At 39.2% G+C, this 22,131-nt stretch overlaps 1 protein-coding gene across 1 annotated transcript in view; it reads right to left on the minus strand.

Annotated features, from left to right (window-relative positions):
- The window catches only part of HMGA2 (high mobility group AT-hook 2), a 136,594-nt gene that overhangs the window by 10,685 nt on the left and 103,778 nt on the right, over positions 1 to 22,131 (minus strand). The window contains exon 4 of the mRNA XM_024737024.1: positions 1,550 to 1,582. Within this exon, the coding sequence (XP_024592792.1) occupies positions 1,550 to 1,582 (33 nt within the window). The remainder of the gene's footprint in view (positions 1 to 1,549; positions 1,583 to 22,131) is intronic.

The following is a 22,131-nucleotide window of genomic DNA, read 5'->3' on the forward strand; positions in this document are numbered from 1 at the left end:
ATCTGTAGGTGATTCTCATGGGCAGCCAAGGGTAAGAACCTCTGAAGCAGACTACACATTTCTCAGATGCACGTGACTAAGTTTTCGTTCGCCTTATCTTCCCTAAACCCCAAGAACAGAGACTGAATCAAAGTTGTTAACAGACCCCATAAGGTTATTAATCTACTGTTCACAGCCCATGATGCAACAGCGAACACTGCAGTCTCCTTTGACCCCAATGCACAGATTTATAAATTCATTTGCTCTTTTTAAAAAAAATTCCTTACTGATTTCCTTACTGATGAAGCATGAGAGGCTAAATATATTTGGGATCTCCTACTTAAAAATGTCAAGTTTGGTTTATGTTTTGTTTTGTTTAATATTGCATAGAAACACTTGAACACAGTGTACTTATTTTTAGTGCCCCCAACTCTTGGCTTTCGGGAAAGGGAACAGCTATGAGGATGATTTTTTTTTCATGGAAACTCTGTTTTTATTCTATTTAAAGCACATGTGTAATTATTCAGATGCATTTCCCCTGTGTGCTTTTATATCTGTTTAGAAGCTTCATTTCTCTTTCAAGCTGCATTTGTAAAGAATAGTAGACACAGGAGATTGTCTGAATGGTCTTTCCCAGGCAAGGCAACATTGTCCCAAGAGAACCTGGTGCAAGGTACAGTTTTAGAGACCTCTAAGGAAAAGATCCCATGGATAAATTATATGAAAAATCTACAAAGAACTTGGTAACCCATGACACTGCTAAATAACTTCGGCAGGTTCTGCATGATGTACCTAGATCTCCCGGGCATCTCTTTCAACCCAGAAAGGGAGAACAGCAAGATATTTTCATATTTTAATAAAGATCGCATACTTAGCAATCATGGTTAATTTATTCTTCAAGATATACTTCCTCAATAAGCATGATTCTTATGCTTCTATGTACAGATTATAGTTGGGACAAGGAACTCCAGGCATACGGAACAAGAGAAGTAAAGCTGGTTCCTAATTTTGATGTTGCCAAAGATGTTAGAGACTGTGATTCAGCCTAACTGAAGTGAGACCTGAGAGTTCATCAATAGCAAAATTAGTATAACCATTTCCCAATTTCCCAGTCTTCTTTGGGAGTGTTTTGGGATCACCAAATGTTATGGAATAATTCAATGAATAGATATGTTTCCGGTCATGGATCATGATATATTTTGTGGCTAATAAGTCCTGTATCGGGTCAACGGAATATGGATAGTGAGACGGAAAGGACAAAACTTGATGTTTAAGAGTTGGCAAAACACATGATAAGATTAAGTATTTGTTTTATATGAGGCACTAAAAGGTTTTATTTTTTAAAGTATTTTTATTTGTTCTGTATACTTCAGGCCTTGATCTTTTCGAATTTTTAAAAATCTCAGTCTATGTATTCTTGACTTTGTCTGAAGGATACAACCAATTTTCAAGAATACTACAATGCTGACACAAGACTAGAAAAATACTAATTAAAGGTTTAATTTGGGGTCATATTTTTTTCACTATTTATATTAACTGGGGAAAAAAAAGCATAATGACCATCTCTTACCTGAGCAGGCTTCTTCTGAACAACTTGTTGAGGCTAAGAAGGAAAGAAAGAAAGAAAAGAATCGTTATAATTTAAAAGGAAACACACATAATGAAAATAATCAAGTATACATGTTTTAAACATAGGCACTTGTCTGCAAAGACAAGAATTTCAAGGTTCAGATGGTTTATTTCAGGTTAAAGGGTGTTTATTCATTACCTTTACATGTTAAAGAAATACAGTGCAGGTTATCTCCATTAAAACAATTCCCAACTAAGGTTCTGCAATACATACCAATTACATCAAAATAAACTTGCTCTTCTAGTCACTTTGTTTTAGCCTGTATATCACAAAACTTAGGAAGTGAAAGGGCCTAATTTATTAATATTTTGGTTTTTTAAAAAAACAGCTTTACTGAGATATAATTTATATTCCATAAAATTCACCCACATGAAGTGTAAACATCAAAGTATTTTAGTATATTCAGAGGGTAGTACAAGCATCACCACTATCTAATTTTAGAATAATTTCACCTCCTGTGAAAGACCCTGTATCCATTATCACCCACTCTCCATTCCTTCCTGCTTCCCTAGCCAACCTCCCATCCCTAACCAATCACTAATCTACTTTCTTTCTCTATAAATTTGCCTATTCTGGACATGTCATGTAAATATATGGTCTTTTGTATCTTTTGTAATCATACAATATATGGGCTTCTTTCACTTAGCATAATGTTTTCTAGGATCATTCTGTTATAGCATGCATCAGTAATTCATTCCTTTTTATGGCCAAATAATATTCCATTGTATGGATATGCTACATTTTGTTTACCCATCCATCAGTTCATGAACGTCTGGGTTGTTTCCAACTTTTGGCTATCATGAATAATGCTGTTATGAACCTTCATGTATAAGTTTTAGTGTGTACATGTTTTCATTTCCCTTAGGTACATAGCTAGGAGTGGCATTTCTGGGTCACAAAGGTAACTGTACGTTAAACTTTTTGAGGAGCTGCCAGACAGTTTTTCAAAGCAGCCTCACCATTTTACATTCCCACCAGCAATGTATGAGGATTCCAATTTCTCCCCATATGTGCCAACACTTGTTATTGTCTGTCTTTTTAATGATAGACATCCTACTGGGTGTGAAGGTGAATGTCATTGTGGTTCCAATTTGAATATTCCTAATGGCTAGTGATGTTGAATATCTTTTCATGTACTTTCTGGCCATTGGTATATCTTCTTTAGAGAAATGTCTATTCAAATCTTTTCAAAATGTATTTGGCTTTTCATTATTGAGTTATAAGGGTTCTTTATATGTTCTGGATACATATCCCTTATCAGAATATGATTTGCAAGTATTTTTTTCCATTCTGTGGGTTTGTTCACTTTCTTGATGTTACCATTTGCAGAATATTTTGTTACACCTATATCTGTGTATCTTTATCATCTATATGTATTTAATTCTGGATGTAGTGCAAAACTCCCCTCTTTTGAGTAAAATACCTGAGGAAACTTTTTTCTACTCAGCCTAAATTAACTGTCCAATATTTAGAGTATTAGAAAAATATTTAAGTTATTCTTTGGTGTTGTAAAAGGTGGATCTGAAGCCCAAGTTTTTTAATGGATTACTTCCAGTACTCACTCTCATGTCTGAATATAAGCCTTATTTATTCTATCTACACATCCCTGAGATTTGCAAACAGAACTGAACCACTTTGATGTGGGCAGTGACATGCTTCTGTGGTACAAATGAAAGAAATAAAATTGCTACAGAAGTTAAGGTAAATTCACTATATTGTGAAGGGGTAGAGCTTCTATTCATTTTCTTTCAGAATTTCAGTGATGGTGTGATGTCTTATTGCCACTATAGTAAACGTGTTTTATAAAAATCATCAGAGCTTTTTTTTTTTTTTAGATGAACAAGATAAAAATAAAAGAGATGGCAAAATACTTTTGTTTACTGAAAAAAAAAAGTTTGAGTTTAAACCACAGTAGAGATGACATCATAAAAGCCCAGGTTTTGAGATGATGTTTTCTCCAGGTGGAATCCAACCAAGGATGATTAGGACTTCTTGCCTCTTAGGATTCAAATGTGTGTGCTAAGAGAGTATTCATTTCAAAAGAGTCATTTGTAAGAACGGACCACTCTTCTCCCCTCTCTTTTTTCCTGCTGATTGCACCTGTACACATGTTTACTCCCAAACCATTTCAAATCCTCACACATTCTTGCAGGCTGACCGGTTCCTACTGCTCAGAAGTCCCCCTCCCTTTTTGGCCTAGGAGCCCACATTCATGTGTCTCCTGCACACTGCGGGTCTCAATGAAATCCTCTGAAAGGGCTGCCAGCTCACCCAATTTTCCATGAATTAGGTCCTGACACTTCAATGAGGGGAAAGACAATGTCTGAAACGCTGCCAGCCCTGGCTCCCGGCCTAGTTCGTGTCACAGAACTTCTACCAGCTGCCCTTCCACACAGCACTTCATACTTTTCCGACCACCAAACAAACAGACCCTTGAGGACTTTCAATGCTGGTTGGGGTTCTGGCTGCCAGGATGTTTTCCCAGCCCCTGGCACCCAATGGCTCCAGACTGTGCCGAGAACGTTTTCTGTTGTTGTTCTTTTGTGTTGCTTTTATTCTTATGAATGGCTTTGGTAGAAAATGCAGATGAAAGCACAATACATTCATAAAATGGGAAACGAAACGAACTGCTGTCTGGAAATTTTGGGGGACACCAAACAAACTGCAAATCTCTTATCTTCCTTGGAGCATCTGCTAGCTTAGATACCTAGAAACCAGTGGCCCCCCAGGGTTCTTGTCATTAGAAGCATGGTCGACCACTACATTTTTCTAAGACAAAACGGATAATATCAACTGTGTATATTAATCTTGAGTGTGGTTAGCTGTATATCTCCCTGTGCCTTAATAAATGAGTAATATTTTACACATGCATCTCCCACATAGAAGCTAAAATCTTTTCTGTTTTCAACATCTGCCCCTTTGTGACTGGAAGGACCCAGGTCTTGTTATTTTCATTTGCTCACAGGGAAACTAAGGCAGAGGGAATTTAAATAACTTCCACGAGATCATTTTCTAAAGCTGAAACAACCAGGGTCTCCTAATTCTCTTAATCTCCCATATAATGCTCTGAGGAAACCCATTCTCAACCTTTTAAAAACAGTCAAATCCGATTCAACCCAGGAGGATAAGCTATACTTCACAGCCTTGGTTTCCACCTCCAGGTTCAGTCTTCTCCTTGGGATGTCTCAGGGTTCCCCTCCCCACCCCACTCCTACCACAGCCAGGAAGCCTCATGGTTTTGTCAGCAGGGCTAGCTCTGATTCTCCTAGGCTGCTGATGGAGAGTGAACCCTGGGGTGCAAGAGGCAGGCCTGCAGGGTCCAGCTGTTCCCCCTCCCCGCTTGGAGATTCTGCCCTTATTACCTGCTGTGGAGTGTCTGAGGACATCCCTTTTAAAGGCATGGGTTTCACAACGACTGTTCTATTGAACAGATAGCAAAGCCCTCCAAGCTCCTGATTTAGACACTTTTTTAAAAAAATTTATTTTTGGCTGCGTTGGGTCTTTGTTGCTGCGCGCGGGCTTTCTCTAGTTGCGGCGAGCGGGGGCTACTCTTCATTGCGGTGCACGGAGCTTCTCATTGAAGTGGCTTCTCTTGTTGCTGAGCACGGGCTCTAGACACGTGGGCTTCAGTAGTTGTGATATGAGGGCTCAGTATTTGTGGCTTGTGGGCTCAGTAGCCTTGGCTCGCAGGCTCAGTAGTTGTGGTGTGTGGGCACTAGAGCGCAGGCTCAGAAGTTGTGACACACGGGCTTAGTTGCCCTGCGGCATGTGGGATCTTCCTGGACCAGGGATCGAACCTGTGTCCCCTGCATTGGCAGGTGGATTCTTAACCACTGTGCCATCAGGGAAGTTCCCTGATTTAGACACTTCTGATGGTTCCATTTCTAGTTAAGTCTGTGCATACGGGGAATTTATACAGTTTAGGTGCTCTGTAGACCTGGCATGCCAACCTTTCCAGGCACTCAGATTTTGAGTTCCTTATAAGATTGTTACACTTTTCAAATAGCTTGTAATGAAAATCTCTCATTCCGCGGTTGCATTTTAACTTCTAAAATCCAATGGGTGGCAGAGAGCTTCCTCCCAGAACAAAAGAACATCAACAACAAAGGACTTTGAAGAAATGCTTTGAATTAATATAATGTTAAAATAAAACTGTGAAGAGAATTAAAAAACCCATCAACTGAATGAATCATGAAAAGATTAAGAAGGGCCCTCTCTAACCACGGGGACTTCAATGTGCAGTTTTCTGCAGGTTAACCCTTATATTGGACTAGTTCAGACAAATTGAAAGTACAATCTTTGAACAAATAAATACTATTGTTAAAGTCTGTAAATAGCTTAGGATACAGCACACTAAGAAAGTGCAAAGGATATGAAAAAGGAAAGAACCTATTTTGGGATTTCTGAGATCATACAGCAAACCAGTATTTCTCCCAATGAAAGGGAAAAAGTTACTGAATTTTTAATGTCCGCAGAGTATTTTGGTTTTTAAGATTTTGTAGAAAGACACTGGTGTAGGAAATTTATTTCAGTATAATTAAGGGGCTCCCCAGCCCTCCTGAGAATCCAGCCTATGGTTCCAGGGAGTCTAGGTATTTCAAAGCTGATGCCTAGACAGCTAAGCTACCCCTTCTGGTAGGTACTGAAAGAAAATCCTTCATAACAAAGAACCTGAACATTAGTAGTTCATTTTAATACTAATTTAAACATTAAATGAAAAGAGGCTTGAACTGGGCTTAACCACTCAATTTTTTTTTTTTTTAAAAATGAGGTACAATGTATAGTAAAGTAAGGATGATCATTATGCAAAGGGTCTTACGTTGACCTTTGAAAGAAAATAGTCCTTCATTGGATCTCCGTGCAGATGGGTCTTTTGGTTTTATGTAAGTAGTAGACTTTTAATCTAATTATATTTTTTGTTTTACTGCCAGCTAGCAATAGGTGGTTTTGTCCCCTTGGTTTTAAAATCATAAGACCACTGCTGAGTCAACAGGTACTTCTGTTCCCCAGCACAAACTTCATGTAGATCGTTTTTGCATTCTCATAGCAGTCTAGGGCAAGACAGATCTCCTGGCTGTTTACTAAAAAAGAATTTTAAAACCCTCATTTCTTTTGTGAGACATGAAAGGCCCCTAAAATGTTAACTCTCATTTCTAAATGAAAGTTAACATTTTAGGGGCATTTCACAGCTCACAAAATAACAGCTCACAGGATAAGCTCAGTCATTTAACATTTAAAATTAAATATGGTATCCTGCTAAAAAGATATTTGTTTTTAAACTTCCCAAAGAGTCCTTTATGGCCTAAGTCAGCTCATGGAGATAGGGGCGCTTATGTTTATGCTTGTATCCATACAAGTGCAACCAGATCCATCTTCTGCCTGAGCTGACTGATGAATTTCCCCCACCATTTGGAGAAAATTTAATAAACAAATCAACCTATTGCTCTATTACCTCAACTGCTTTCTGAACCAAATTCATTAAAAAGTATCAAATTGAATAAGTAGACACAACTCAGATTATATAAACTGTCCAGTCTCTACGTAAACACTCCAAATACAGCCATGAACCAGGAAGGCCAGCAGCAACTCCATGTCATGTACTGTACAAACTGACAGGAATTCTTTTTGACTTGTGATTTGAACGATATCCTTTTTGACCCTTTGTCCCAAGTAGTTTAAAGTCTCAAAAGATGACCTTTTTCTCTGTATATAACCGTTTACCCAGATTCACTTTCATTTATGTGCTGAGAAATATGCTTTTCATTTTCAGTCTCTGAAATTTCACAGTGCAGTTCTGAATATATATATATATATATATCTGAAAGAAACAAAAACACTAATTAATATATATATATATATATATATATTTGAATATGACATTAACCCAGCTGGAGGGAGACTACCATCATCAAGAATGAAAATTCTTTCTTGCATTTCATGAAATGAGGTAATCAACACACTTGTTCATGGTGCTCTAGATTTAGTCCTAAAACTTCAGTATTTCAGAATGTCAAGATTTATATTTGGTCCCTTTAAAAAATGAACTGTATGTGCTATAGGTTTTGAACCTTTAAAAAAAAAAGCCTAAGACCCTCTCCCTCTTCTTTTACAAATCAGATCTTATCCACGTGGAATCCTACAACAGGAAGCAGACAAAATGGTACTTCTGACTGGAGTGCCGATGCCTCATTCACATGGCCTCCCAACCCACTCCCTGTCTTCCCAGGATGTCCCTGAGGCTCCTCAATGCAACACCAAGAGCTCCAGGGAATGTAAATTAACAGTCTCTGATCTCTAGATGCAAATCCTCCATCATACCCGTATCACCAGGATAGCTGGAGTCAGAGTATCTTCATAGCATTCACTCAGTGTGGTGTACACTGTTAGGTTGAACCATATGGACTTGAGTTTTTGTCAGTCAAAACCAGTCAAATAGCAACAATTTCATATGGTTTAACCTAATAGAATCAAGGAAAGGTGGCCGTTCTCACTAATTCAACTATATAATTTTTGTGATTTGTCATTAGACTGGATCAGCCAACAGATTTCTGTACTTTTTATGAACCTAGATCCTGCACTCAGTCTCTCTGCTTATGACTCTCCACCCCGCATCCTGACCCTTAAAGTTATTTTGCCAAAGTTTTCTGCCAGACTCTGTGGTGGGAGGAGGGATTTGCCTTTACCAGGTGTGATGTTCTGGTGTTCTCATTTATTCTGCAGCCTTTCTTCCAGAGCACCATGTCTGTCTTTGTGATCATCTAGCTAACTTCTCATACCCACTCCAAGCCCTTCTGAACTTGACCTCTTCATTGAAACTGAATGGCTGGAGTGACTGGCATATAACAATTCTTGGTGGTTATTCAGGGTGGCTTTCTATGAAAACTGTGACTTCTAGTTCAATTTAAAATGAATGGTCAACTCTCAGTTAGTGACATACCTATACGGAAGTTGAGTTCAGAGCATTCTCTAACACCAAGTGGTCAAAAAATTATTTGATCTCCCTAAGGAATGTTTTTGGTAATTAGATAGGAAGGTGTGTCTGAAGTTTGAAGAATTTCAGATCAAATGTTGGTTCAACAATGTGAGGATGAGACTCAGCTGTAGCTATATACAAATCTCACGCCTATTGCCTATACCACTGTTACTGGGCTGAGAGTCTTCCTGTTTTAATGGCTTCCTCAGTTGAGGATGATCCTGCCCCCTTGTGGTGGGAGGCCTTAGTAAAGAGGAGAAACCATCCATCATAAGTAAGTAGCTAGTGCTAATTTTTCTCCAGCTTAGAAAAGGCCTGGGTTGGGTCACAACTTCTATATTTTGCACCTTCTGTGTGCACTTAGAGTTGACTGTGCAACGTGCGTTCACGTGGAGCCTCAAATGGTTACAATTTGACAGTAACATCTGGCCCTTAGAGAGTAAAGGAGATTTTGTAGTTCTCTGTACAATGTCTCCTATCAAGTGATAAATCTATGGGGAGTTTTGGCAAAATCTCTGGAATTTTTGCTCGGTATTGGGGAGAAGGGGAGGTGTTATTTTCTACTCAACTTGGCTTTACTCTTGGACTTATCGCAAAAGACAAAAGTAAGCATCATTTCAAAAGTATTTATTGGATTATTATAGTAAAGTGCCCTCGCTGCAGCTGACCTTGTTTAATCTGTTCAAGGATGAGAATAGTCACAATCTACTCTAGTTAGTGTTTATTAACATCAGCCTGAATGTGTATGGCAACGAGCCACAGTAGTTCTCATGAAAACAGATTTGAGAGCCAATATTTTGGAGTTTTTGCCTTCCCTCTGGTACCTTTCAGACACCTTCAGAATGGAGGAGAAAGATCAACGAGAAATCCTTAAAAAAACCCTCAGCGTCCTGATTAGTTTCCAAAGCCAACCTTCTACAATTTGACCTGATGAAGTTATTCACTGGCTCATTACATTTGAATTGATATTTGATAAACTACACATCAGATGGGCACTGGGCATACAAAATGAATATGAAATGTCTCCTAGTCTCAAGGATCCTAGAGTCTAATGGGGGAGGCAAATGAGGATATTAAGAATATAACGTGAGACTTCCCTGGTGGTCCAGTGGTAAAGAATCTGCCTTCCAATGCGGGGGCCGCAGGTTCAATCCCTAGTTGGGGAACTAAGATCCCACATGCCGCAGGGCAACTAAGCCCGCATGCCACAACTACTGAGCTTACGTGCCTCAACTAGAGAGCCTGCATCCACAAACTACAGAGCCCACGCACTCTGGAGCCTGCGCGCCACAACTAGAGAAGAGAAAACCCGCACGCCACAACTAGAGAGAAGTCCAGTGCTGCAACAAAGAGCCCGTGCGTCGCAATGGAAGATCCCTCATGCCACTATTAAGACCTGACGCAGACAAAATAAATAAAATATTTTAAAAGTATAACGTGCAATTTTAGATTAATTTCCCCCTATGTTCAATGTAATCTTAAGTGTAGAGAGGCATGCTCATCAAAGTAAAAAAAGAATAATCATAAGAAAGAAGAGCAAAAAAAAAATAAAAAAAAAAAAAAAAAGAAAGAAGAGCTATTTTCCCTCTAATAGGGAACATGAGAAGGTAGAGGTAAGTTCACTGAAGAAAAAAAATACAAGAAATTTGCAGACTTGATATAGAGGAAATGTATCATTCATCCCTATCACGAAAAATACAGGTAGAAAGAAATTTTCTTTTTCACTTTGGAAAGTTAAAGATTAGAATTAAGTTTAAAAACGTCAGAAAACGAAACAAAACAAAAATGCAGCTATGGCAGTAGTGTTGCTAAAACCATGGTTAATTTTTTTTTTTTGCCACTCCGCGGCACGTGGGGTCTTCCTGGACCGGGGCACGAACCTGTGTCCCCTGCATCGGCAGGCGGACTCTCAACCACTGCGCCACCAGGGAAGCCCTACCATGGTTAATTTTAAACTTAAAATTGTGCTCCTGAGCTGCAGCTCCTGAGCTACAGCATTCAATAGGGATTTTTATCTTACGGAAGATGGCTGTACTTTGGGGATATAAAGCATTCCGAAGTAAACAGTCACACACACGTCGGGTAAAGAACACGTTGTCTCACGAGTAGACTTCACCTCAATTTTTATAAAAAATTTCATCTCCAAGATTTGGGGGGAAGAATTCACCCTTAGGCAAAGGAGCTGAGTAAAAATTGTGAGATTAGTGTTACTCCATAGAAAAAGAATTAATCTTGTTTCAGACCTATGTACTCATCCTACAGGTTTTTAAACAGAAACACTATGCATTTTTTGGGTATTTTTTAAAGACGCAAATTATTTATTTATTCTCTTTACAAATTTCTTTTTTCTGTGTCTGACCATTCACAAAGCTAGTTCACTTTGCAAATGCACACGTGGCTAACAGCACCAAAGTGAAATGAATAAATATGTGGAACACTATGCTTTGGGTTTTGACAAATCAAACACATGTGCGTAGATGCTATGGACTAAAGTCAAACTTTCGCTAATCCCAACTTTAGCCAGACAGAAAGACTAATGGTCAATAATGGATAAAAGGAGACATCTATAAGATAATGGAAATTAAACTGTATACTATAGGAGATGAGCAATAATTAATACTCCAAATTTGTTGGGGACATACTTCAAAGTCCACTTAAGATACAACGTCTTCTTAATGTCTTCTTAACATTCAGAGTGGTTATATGAAACTGGATTTGGATTTGATGAACTAGAGACACAATTTTTCATATCACATGTAATACCCTTTTTTGTGTGTTTGCCCATTTGCATGGGATAGAAATCGTGTGATTTTTAACTAGTTCTAATTACTTTTATGTTAACGAAAGAGATTTAGAATCAATACTTAGAAAACTTCTTTGATGCTGAGAACATCTGTCTGGGCCGTAGACTAAAACACTTAAAAATGGTTTTACCACTACTATATATAAAATAGATAACTAATAAGGACCTACTGTATAGCACACGGAACTCTCCTCAATACTCTGTACTGACCTATATGGGAAAAGAATCTAAAAAAGAGTGGATATATGTATATGTATAACTGAATCACTTTGCTATACAGCAGAAACTAACACAATGTTGTAAATCAGCTATACTCCAGTAAAAATTTTTTTTAAATGGTTTTACAAAATGATTTGAGGAGCCAGTATTTCCCAGCAGCTATACTAGTTACACATGGAAACCGAATTTAAAAAGCTGAATCATGATTTTAGGCATTTCCTTTCCTTAAGGAAAGAGTCAGTAAATTTATTTGTAATCTCTTACACTGTTAAGGACTACAAAGGGATAGTTTATGGGTTGAGAGCTCTATGGTACTTAACTGAGTCATATCTCTCCTAGAACCCTAAGTTAGCAGTATTTTCTTGGCCTTAGCCTGGGACTGACTTTAGCAGTTGAGTTGTTTTTCTTGGAGGAGGTTTAATATTCAATCCGAGAAATGTTAACTATTCCTGAACATTAGCTTATGTCCTTGAACGTTTTAAACAGTTGTAGAAGTAGGCTCTCTTCCTTGCACGTTCTCAAACTTCCAGAGTGTACCCAGCACGCCTGTCTTTCCAGAGAATACTTTCTTCCTGGACCATCCCTGGAGGTTTTGTCTGGATTAATGTCCCTTTCTTCAGAATCTGTAAATTAAAACATCTCCCTTCCTTCTTCAGAAGAACCTCACATTTCATCAGGCTTGTCTCCGAAATCTCTATTTCACACTCAAGCGGAGACTGAGGCAACCAACCCCCTGCACTACCTAACTCAGCTCTACCTCAGCTCAACTGCTCTAAAACTGATGATTCTGGCATCGGTATACTGTCATCCTAAAAACTACATGTCTTTGTTTAGACCATTCCAGAAACGTCTCTCTGAACTCTGTTTCGTGATCACACCCATGGAATCAAACATTCTTTAACTACAATTCAGGATAAGGTGACATGACTCTTCATTTTGTATTTCTGTTGATCATATATGAATAACAGAGCAAGGTACCATTTACAAAGTGATTTAACGTGTACTGTCTGATTTACCCCACAACAGCCATCCGCTGTTCAGATTTACACACAAGCAAGCAGAACCCTAAAGACAGTAAATGGCTTACAAGGGATTACAAGGCCAGGATACAGCGAAGCTACAACTGCAGCCCAGGTCACATGGTTCCACATCTTTTGCTCTTTCTACTATGCCACACTGCTGCAGTGAACAGCTTATTCTGTGCTTATTTTCTTATTAAAAATCAGTGCTATATGCAGCATCTCCTCTCCTCCATAAAAAGAGCATCTGTTTAAAAAGATAATAAAAGTCAGGCTTTCTAGGATTATGACTTCACTAAGAAGAAAAATGATCAAATAAGAAAAACTGCATTTTAATGTAATGATATTAAAAGATCTTAGTTCAGACGAAGGCTTCTAATATATTTAAAGGCAAAATCAGTATTAGGAAGCTATTTTCATAGTAACAGCTTTCTTCTGGAAAAAGTTTTCTTGTCAAGAAATATAAATAGCATCTTCTTTCACACTAGATTTCTATAGAAGTAGAAATCCTGTCCTGCTATGTATATATATGCTTTCCTTTATTCTTTTATTTCCCTTATTCCCGTTGAAAAGTTTATGGAAACAAATTCAGGCAAGTCTGTGAAGGCTAAGATTTCTGTGCTAAATGCTAATAAATTATTTTTGTTTTTTTCCCCATTTATCACTTGCTCTAACATGTGACGGTGTTAAAAAATGTTAGCTATAAATTCCATGGTGTTTATGACATAGGAAATAGTAGACACAGTTCCCGTATCTGTGGTGCTTATAATTTCATGTATTATATATATTATTGTCTGTGAGCACAACGTGAGAAAGAATAACGATGCCTGCTTCCCATCAGATGCCATACAGATCCTTCCATACAGACCCTTCATCTACATCATCAGACATCTCTCCTCATTCCCTGTGTCTTTCTACTCAAGAAATCTGTATGTCTCTTGCCTTTAATCCCTTGTCCTGTATGGCCTCTGCATTCACTGGCTGGTGCTTTTGTGAATGTGTTCATTTCTTTGGAATGTGACCACCCATGACACTTATTTTTTACCCACGATATATATAAATATATACTGCCATAGAGAGGGAGTCGTTTAAAACGCTCCATTTAAAGCCTGCATATATATATATATATATGTAATATATATATATATTTACATTAAGGCACAATTACTAGTCAAAGCTATGGACGTGGACGACTCCATGCTCCAGTCTCAGAGAAGCTGTATCTGCAAACCCTAAGCAGACGGCGCCACCAATGGAAAACTCCCAGGGAAATTGCCCACCCACCTGACTCAGCTCCTAGCACACTTCCTGTCTTCTCCATAGAGTAAATATTCAAAAAATTGTTTTCATCTGATTTCTACACCCTCTTGGTGCCTGGAGGAAGTCCTCTTCTTCTTCCAGTTCCTTTTCCTCAGGTGGTGGTGATACCCTTTCATAGACTTCATAAAAGGACGCTGAAGAAATACAGATTCCTGACTCCACTCCTTGATTCAGGAGGGACCAGTAACCTGCCTTATAAATAAGCCACTGGGCCTCTGGATGTTACTCTGAGGAACATCGTCATAGGAAAACCAGTAAGACTGTAGTTGACACGAGGGAGATATTTTCCCCAGGGATCCAAGAGTGGGGAGAGGGACATGGGTATATTTTTAAAACATGCGAAGACATATTAAATACGACTTTATCTCCCTCTGTTTCCTGTAGGTCAATGTATGTGGGGAAGGGTAATAGAAATTTAACCAGTTTATAAAAATGTAGGTAATGAATTCTGATGAGTCTCAAGTATCCCACCAAAGAAAATTCCTCTTGTATGCTTTTGGGTACAATAGGGAACCCCAACTCAAACAGTCTTAATAAGGATATTATTATTATGAATAAAAAAAAACCCCACAAAAAACAAACAGAAAGCCTGGAGATGGTGCCCCTCCAGAGCTGGTTAATTCAGCAGGTTAAATGCAGTTGGTTAAATCCTTGGGGTTTCAGATTCTTTCTATCCTTCTGCTCCGCCATCTTACATTTGTTCTCACCCCATCTTCCCCAGAGTCACAAAATGCGTATGGCTGTTCCTGGTGGCGCTTCCAGGAAAGTCAGTGTCTCCAGGAGGAGAGATTGTCTGTCACTTCCTCTGGAGAGCAGACTTCTCTGCTCTCCTCTCCCTGCAAGAAGAATGGGATCACCATGACTGGCGCAGACAAATCAGACTTACCCCTGGGCTAGGAAAAGGGTCACTTTCTGTGAACAAACAAAAGAGGGGATGGATCTAGAATAGCAATCAGTTGGCTGTGATACTCTTCCCTGTGCCATTCCTTCTGTCTCTGAGCGCTGGCAGGTAGTGCCCTCTTGACTCTGAGATCACCTGCACAAGATTTTTCTCTGCCTTGTTTGTCCCGCACTAGGGCATAAAGCTTTGGTCTTTGTCAAGCTGTTTCACAGGAGGTAGAAGAACAGGCCTCTTCGTAGAATGTACGCATTGCAGTGTTATGATTATTACGGAGATGGTTGCATGGGGGTTTTGCTTTCCCGGACTGTTTGGAATTTTCCTTTGGTGAATCCAGATTTGAGTTCATTTCATCGTGGACCGAAGGGTGTAGCTGTTCCTGACAGTTAGTTAAATGAGTGTGCCATGCTGCCTGAAATCCAGCTGTAACTCATTGGTCATGTCCAAAAGGGATTCCAGAGATGGGCAGGAAATAACTAACAGGAGCTTCTGCCCATCGTCTGGAAGTCGACTAAATGTCGATTGACTTTTAACGGGAGTCAACCGGGAGTTCTGCTTTGCTCTGTAGAAGAGCAGAACCTGGGCTAGGGTTCTTGTGCTTGGGTCCTTAGGCTGCCCAGGCTTAGACCTTAGGCTGTCCCTACTCTGTGAATGACTTGCCCAGAGCTCTAGATAATATATGTCTTGGTATGTCTGGGCTTATTGCCAGATCCGTGTGTGCACCTCTGATCTTAGGAGGGACTGTTGGCGGTAGTAGTTTTTTTTAAATAAAGGAAGGATGTTTGTAAGGTGCTATCTTTGATTGTAGCTGCTTTTTCCAGGATGTGGAAACTGCTTTGGAGTACTACAGAGACAGCTATTCGGCCTTGAGGAAATTCTCCCGGAAGAAACTCCATTTACCTTGTCAAGGTTTGGAGGCGACGTCCTGGTACCTGCAGAGTTTTGGTCCTTTCACACACACATATACACACAAAGGAAGTTTAAGGCAGTGGTGGAGAACAAGCTTTAGAACCAGAATGGCTTCTAAACTCAGGTCTAGACCAGCTATGCACAAGCCCTGTGACTTGGTAGCAAATTACACTTCGATTTCCTAATTCGTATAACGTGGATACCTCGCGGGGCCGTTGCGGTGATTAAAAACTATTAACATCTCTAACGCACGTGGCACAACTGCTGGCTGTAAAAACCTCCTAATCGTTATTTAATAGCGCGAGGCGGGTGGGGGTGGTGTAGTAGTAATAGTAGCAGCAATAGCAGCCGCAGGGGCAAGGGCAGCATCCCTCCCGGCTGGTGACTTGCATCGTTCAACATCAAAGAACTGGGTTTCACTCTGGTGAACGATTACTGGAGTCTCTGCAATAGAAATTTAAAATCCACCCCCCCACTCTGATTTGCCAACGTGTCACTTCTGTGGCCTTCAAGATTCCGATTTTGCCTGCACAGGTATATGCACGGCAACCGGAGCAGGATTTTTTTTTTTTTTTTTTTTTCCGGAGCAGGATTTTTTATGTGCTTTGTTCACCTAACTTGCACAGGACGATGGCAATTTCCTTTGTATTGTGTGATGCAGAGTTCATTGGCATACATGTTACAAAGATGTTATCTAGCCCGATTTCCTTCATTCGGCTCTCTCCTGGCTATTTAAAGCACTTGATTTGTGGATAGGGATGTCCTCCCCCCACGTTCTTATAAGGCCAAAAAAAAAAAAAAAAAAAGGAATGGAACAAAAGATTTACAGAGAGGAGCAAAGAACACACGCATTCACAATATTAACCAGGAGCCATTACTTAGTGGTAAAACAGCTTAATAATAGTGGCTTGCAAGCTGCATCTGACCCACAGATCCCATTTGTTGAATGCATCCAGCCATGTGAACATTTAAGCTATATGTGTCAGGCATGTATGAGAATTCCCTGTAGCTTTTTTTCATAACTGCAACCCTGCAAGACTTCACGGCTTAAAGTACTTCCCTTGTTCTCCTGTCTTCAGAACACCCTGGGCTGCTGGGAAAGACAGCCAGGCTTTAAAATGTACTATTGTCAGGCATTTCTTTTGAGAGGAACCTATATTTTATTAAATTTAATTAGTGACTACCAATTAGACTGCAGGATTAAAAAAAAAAAAACCCAATGCTTTATTTTCTTCAAAAATTACCTCTCTCCAAAAATAACTTTCAGCAAGTTACAAAATTAGAATTTCAATTAAATTCAAATTTAATTCTCCTTTTTCAAAGTTATGCGTTGCTTGCAAACTACCTTTAGAATGGTTAGGCTGTTAAAAAGAGTCAAGAGATAACACTTTTCTCTAGGACACAGCAGCATTATTCACATTACATCTGCATGAGTGTTACACAGACAGAAAAAAATAAACCCAAATCAAACAGATGCCCTTAGGCTATAACGATCATATATACCACACTGCCATTACGCAGATATTTCTGTCAAAGAGATTTCATTTATTCGACAAAATTTTGAGTAGCTACTTTGTGCTAAGATGACTACCGGACTATTCTCAAACAACTGCTAAGCAAGCATCCAAAAGAGAACATTCCACTCACTACACGTTTACTGCTTAGTAACTCTTCTAATGGTTCTGATAATTGATAATAGTCCCTGTATAATCTTAAAATCAAGCTAAGTTTCCAACCTATTGTTCGACATCAATAGAATGCAGAACTGATGTGAAAGCTTGGCTGTGTACACAATCTACTTTTCCTAATGTTTCCCCCCAGACTCAACAACTACAGTAGCATCTTCAGGATGCTAAGCTGTGCACACCCTGAAAGTCCCCTGCTATTGACCAGCAGTCGAGCCACTGCTTCCAGCAGCGGGGACAGGGGTAAACCAAAGGGCAACTCTGCAGTACTGCTTATGCTTAAAGAACAAACATTAAGGAAAGTTTAAAAAAGACGTGTAGGGGCTTCCCTGGTGGCACGGTGGTTAAGAATCCGCCTGCCAATGCAGGGGACACGAGTTCGAGCCCTGGTCCAGGAAGATCCCACATGCCGTGGAGCAACTAAGCCCATGCGCCACAACTACTGAGCCTGTGCTCTAGAGCCCACGAGCCACAACTACTGAAGCCCGTGCGCCTAGAGCCTACGCTCCACAACAACAGAAGCCACCACAATGAGAAGTCCCGCGCACCGCAACGAAGACCCAAAGCAGACAAAAATAAACAAACAAATAAATAAATTTATTTAAAAAAAAAGACATCTAGCTCGGAGTTGTGTCTGGTCGGGTATATATAATCTGATAAAGGTGACAATAATAAAGGAACAAGCTTTTGTGGACCTCGGCAAAGGCCTTTCCTATATATATCACCATGTTTATGAGGACTGACCAGTGGACCTCGGGTCCCCAAGGTCACCCAAGCAGCTAATAATGGATGGAACAGACACTGAAATCTATGCTAGTCTATTCCAAAGGGCACACTTTCCCTCCACTTATGCAGCATAGGAGTGTAATGATGACAAAGCATTTGTACAAATACAATTCATCTCCCAAAACACCCTAGCCCCAATTCTCAAAGTGGTGAGGAATGTTCCTCTGTCACAGCCCGAGAACAGACTTAGCCTACACGGGACAGAAGCCCGGGAAATAAACTGGCAAGTTGGTGTCTGTGATGTGCACTGAAGATGCTAAAATCATGTTTGTTTTGAAGGGCAGTGGCAAAGAAAAGTTCGTTGACTGTAGCTGTTACAAGAACTGTTTTCTAGAAAGTGAGGAAACCCTTGGAGGAGATGGCCGCTTTAGGATTTTGCAGATGGTAGCCATGTCACAATGCCCAGAGAGTCCAGCAGATGCACAGATTTCTTCCCGTTTCATGAGAAAGTGGTTGATCTCGTGTTAGGAGTACTTTGCAAACATGGAGCAGGGCACCACGTCTGGTGGGGAATACATTCACGCCTATATACCATACTATTTATGATCATATAAGTGTCTCTATAGTCTCAGCTAGCACTGTGCTTGGTCCTACACCCAAAACGAGGTTTGATGAACTGAATCTATCCTTCTAACTTCCCATTCAGCTTGTTTGTTCATTCATTTTTTTCATTCCTTCAACATACGTTCATTGAGTGCCTTCTAGGATCAGGGCGGCACACAGGTTCGTCTCATACAGTAGGTACTCAAGAAATGAGAAAGGAAGAAAGGATGAAAGAATATGATCTTTGCCACTTGACAAGTCTAGTGATGCTCACGATAATGACCGAGTGTCATCAAGAAACACAAACAATTACATTCAGTGCATTTATAGTTGTAGCCAGAGACACACGAACCATATCCATTAGCCAGATTTTCACATACAACATTATCAAAATTTCAAGTTAAAAAGTTAAAGATGTTAATATTCAACTATCTGGAAAATTAATATTTTCTGAGAGTCCAAAGATTCGCTGAACTCTTACAGTATCTGGTTTTGACCCCAGCTCTCATTTCCCTTTCTTCTGGGAAAGGTCGTGCAATGACGATGAATGTGACCCTTCAGTGAAATCTAAGTATCTTGCCTCACGCTTCTTAGGATGAAAATGTAGATTTCTTGCATTCAAAAACCTGGACCTTGAAGTCAAATTGTGCTACAAACTGTGTACAACTGAAGAACAAAGATAACTATTTAAACTAGCCAAATTTATTAGTTTAAACTATGAAAGCACTCCCATTTCTTGGATTTGATAAATATTTTAGTCCTCCATTGGTTGCGGTGATCTGGCCTCTAGCTACTAATAGGTCCACACACTCAGAATTTTTAGAGGGGAAAGATGCCTGATCGGCAACTTGTATGCTGAAAATACCATGCATATTTGGACACACAAAGCCTTGGATATATATCAATCTGCCTACACACGCGTGTGCACACACATACATCTATCTATAAACTTTGTTAGCTCCTGGATTTCATTCTTGTTGCCCTTGATAAACAAAGAAGTTATAACCATATAACGGATATTATAGGAGCGAGAATCCCTTAAGTCTCTCAACATTGGATCACTTTACATGGTTGTAAGATGATGGTTTTGGGAGGGAGTAAAGTAGGAAATTCCAAAATGTGAATGGTATTTAGACTTCTTAAATTTTTTTCTTCAAAGGCAAAGAAAAAGAATAAAATTATGTTTTCGTTATTCAACAAGATGGCATGCAGAAGGGCTGTTGGGCAGAAAAATAACTATAAGGAATACAAAGATCTAGTGACTTGAGTCCCTTTCATGAAATATGTAAGTTAAAAAAATATTCAGTAACCATAAAGCAACTTTTTCTTTGATGCTGAACAAAAAACAAGCTTGAAGTTTAGTGCTGCTGAGCAAATGAATGAAAAATACAGATGTCTTTACCTTCAGCTCAACTCAGAGTCGCCATCTGAATCGTCCCACGCCTAACTCTTTGTACAACTGACTAAATGTATCACAGCATTAGTCAACAGCAAAAGTTTCAAGCAAAACTTAAAAGTACATATTTTTCCTTCTTTTAAAAAAATCTCTTAATGAATTAGTAAATGCAGTTCTGCCATATCCCTTTTCTTGTCCTCCATGAATTCAAACCTTAAAATAACACAGAAAAGCGAAACATGTTACGTCTTTTCCTGGTGTAGTACTCCAGTCTAATGTTTTCAAATTAACTAAGACATTGTTTCATTTAAAATGTAGGACTTTGATGCTATTTTAATTTTCCAAAGTCAGCTCATAATGCCAATTTCCCCAAAGGTCAAAAACAATATATTAAGGAAATACCACCTGCTACTAAGAGCTTCCATAGGAAATTTGCATTTCCACTTTGCAGTGTATTATTTAGGGGAGGAAATGACAACCTACTTCATTATCCCAAAGCACGGAATCCCAATCCCTGCAAAGGAGCAGAAAAAAAGAAAGAAGACCAGTGTCCATTTTTCCACTGACACTTCATGGAAATTAAAAATTCGGTAGGAGAAAGCAAAAAGCATGTGTTGAAAGATGTCAGGCCCACCCACACACTCTCTTCTGTTTCTGTTAAAGCCAGCCCACCTGAGTGGGGCTAGTTCCACAGAGGGGAGAGGATGGGCCCTGGGCACATTTTTCAATCTTTTGTAAACAATCCTTGAAGGAATAAGGTGGTGGTCACAGCTGTGCCCTTTATCTGGCCTCTGAGAGTGAGAGGGAACACATGGAAAAGGTCTTTCCAGAGTGCAACAGATCTTTTCTACAGAGCTATTTACAAACCAAACAAGGTTGAAGATAGATGACTTCCTACTGTCCAGCTCACAGGGAAGAAGCATTTTGCTCAGGTATAGGATATACATGAAGGAACAAAGGAATTGCAGAAAGCATCTCCTCTTATAAGCATTCAACTATATTGAGGTGTCCAATATATTTTACTCTGAAAGTAATCCATAATTTTTCAGCTTTTCTTGAGGGTATCATTTCTCTCTTCTTCCCTCTCATCCTTTTCTATTTTTCATGGTTTTCCTCCTTCTACAGTTCTTATCACCATTTACAAAAACCTGCTATTCCCTGTCATATACCCCATACTTAATGCGTATGGTAGTTAAAGAAACCTGTATCTTGACACATTACAAAGATTTGTTCAGTGGATCAGTGATTTGATCTGGGTAACGGCAAACAACTAGTTTGATCAACTGTTTTTCCCCACTGAGTTGACTGACTATCCTCTTTAAAGTACAGAGTTATTTTCAGTTGAATTTAGTTTAACGTTGAGTAAAGGTGTATTCTTTGAAGTCACCGATGTAAGGTACTTGAAGAACTGATGTAAGGTTTAGTTGGTTATCTACCTGTGCAAATTAACTACTTAAATATGTATGTCCTCAGGAAAGATCAAGTTCGTAAGCTTCTTTTTTTAACTTTTAAAACAAAGTTGAGTTTATATAGGTCGTTAAAATTAGCAAGAGCTTCCTTTCATCTTCAGAGATGAAAATTATTTAAATTTTGTGGTCACCATGCATATAGCTCAAAAAATCAGCGTTGTTAAAGATACAACGCTGCAATACAAGAATGGAAAACAGAGGGTTTTGCTATTGAGAGAAATGGTTCAACAAACTGGCCGAAAGGTTACCCAGTCTTTACCTAAGAAGCAGTTTTGAGAGCAGAGAAAACCGCTCTTATATACATATACAGAGCTCATATACATGAACGTAGACACAATATCCAAATACCTATACAAAACCTTGGCCAATTCCCTGAATATTTTAGTTCGGAATCTGAAAGTCTGCTGTGCACAGACCGTGTTAAAATGGTGAAAAGATTAAAAAATGGAAATATCAAAGGAAATGAAAAAGAATTGGGATTGTTTAGTTCGAAAAAGATGAG

Source organism: Neophocaena asiaeorientalis, unplaced genomic scaffold (assembly GCF_003031525.2).
Source record: "Neophocaena asiaeorientalis asiaeorientalis breed wild unplaced genomic scaffold, Neophocaena_asiaeorientalis_V1.1 scaffold134, whole genome shotgun sequence".
Classification (NCBI taxonomy): Eukaryota; Metazoa; Chordata; class Mammalia; order Artiodactyla; family Phocoenidae; genus Neophocaena; species Neophocaena asiaeorientalis.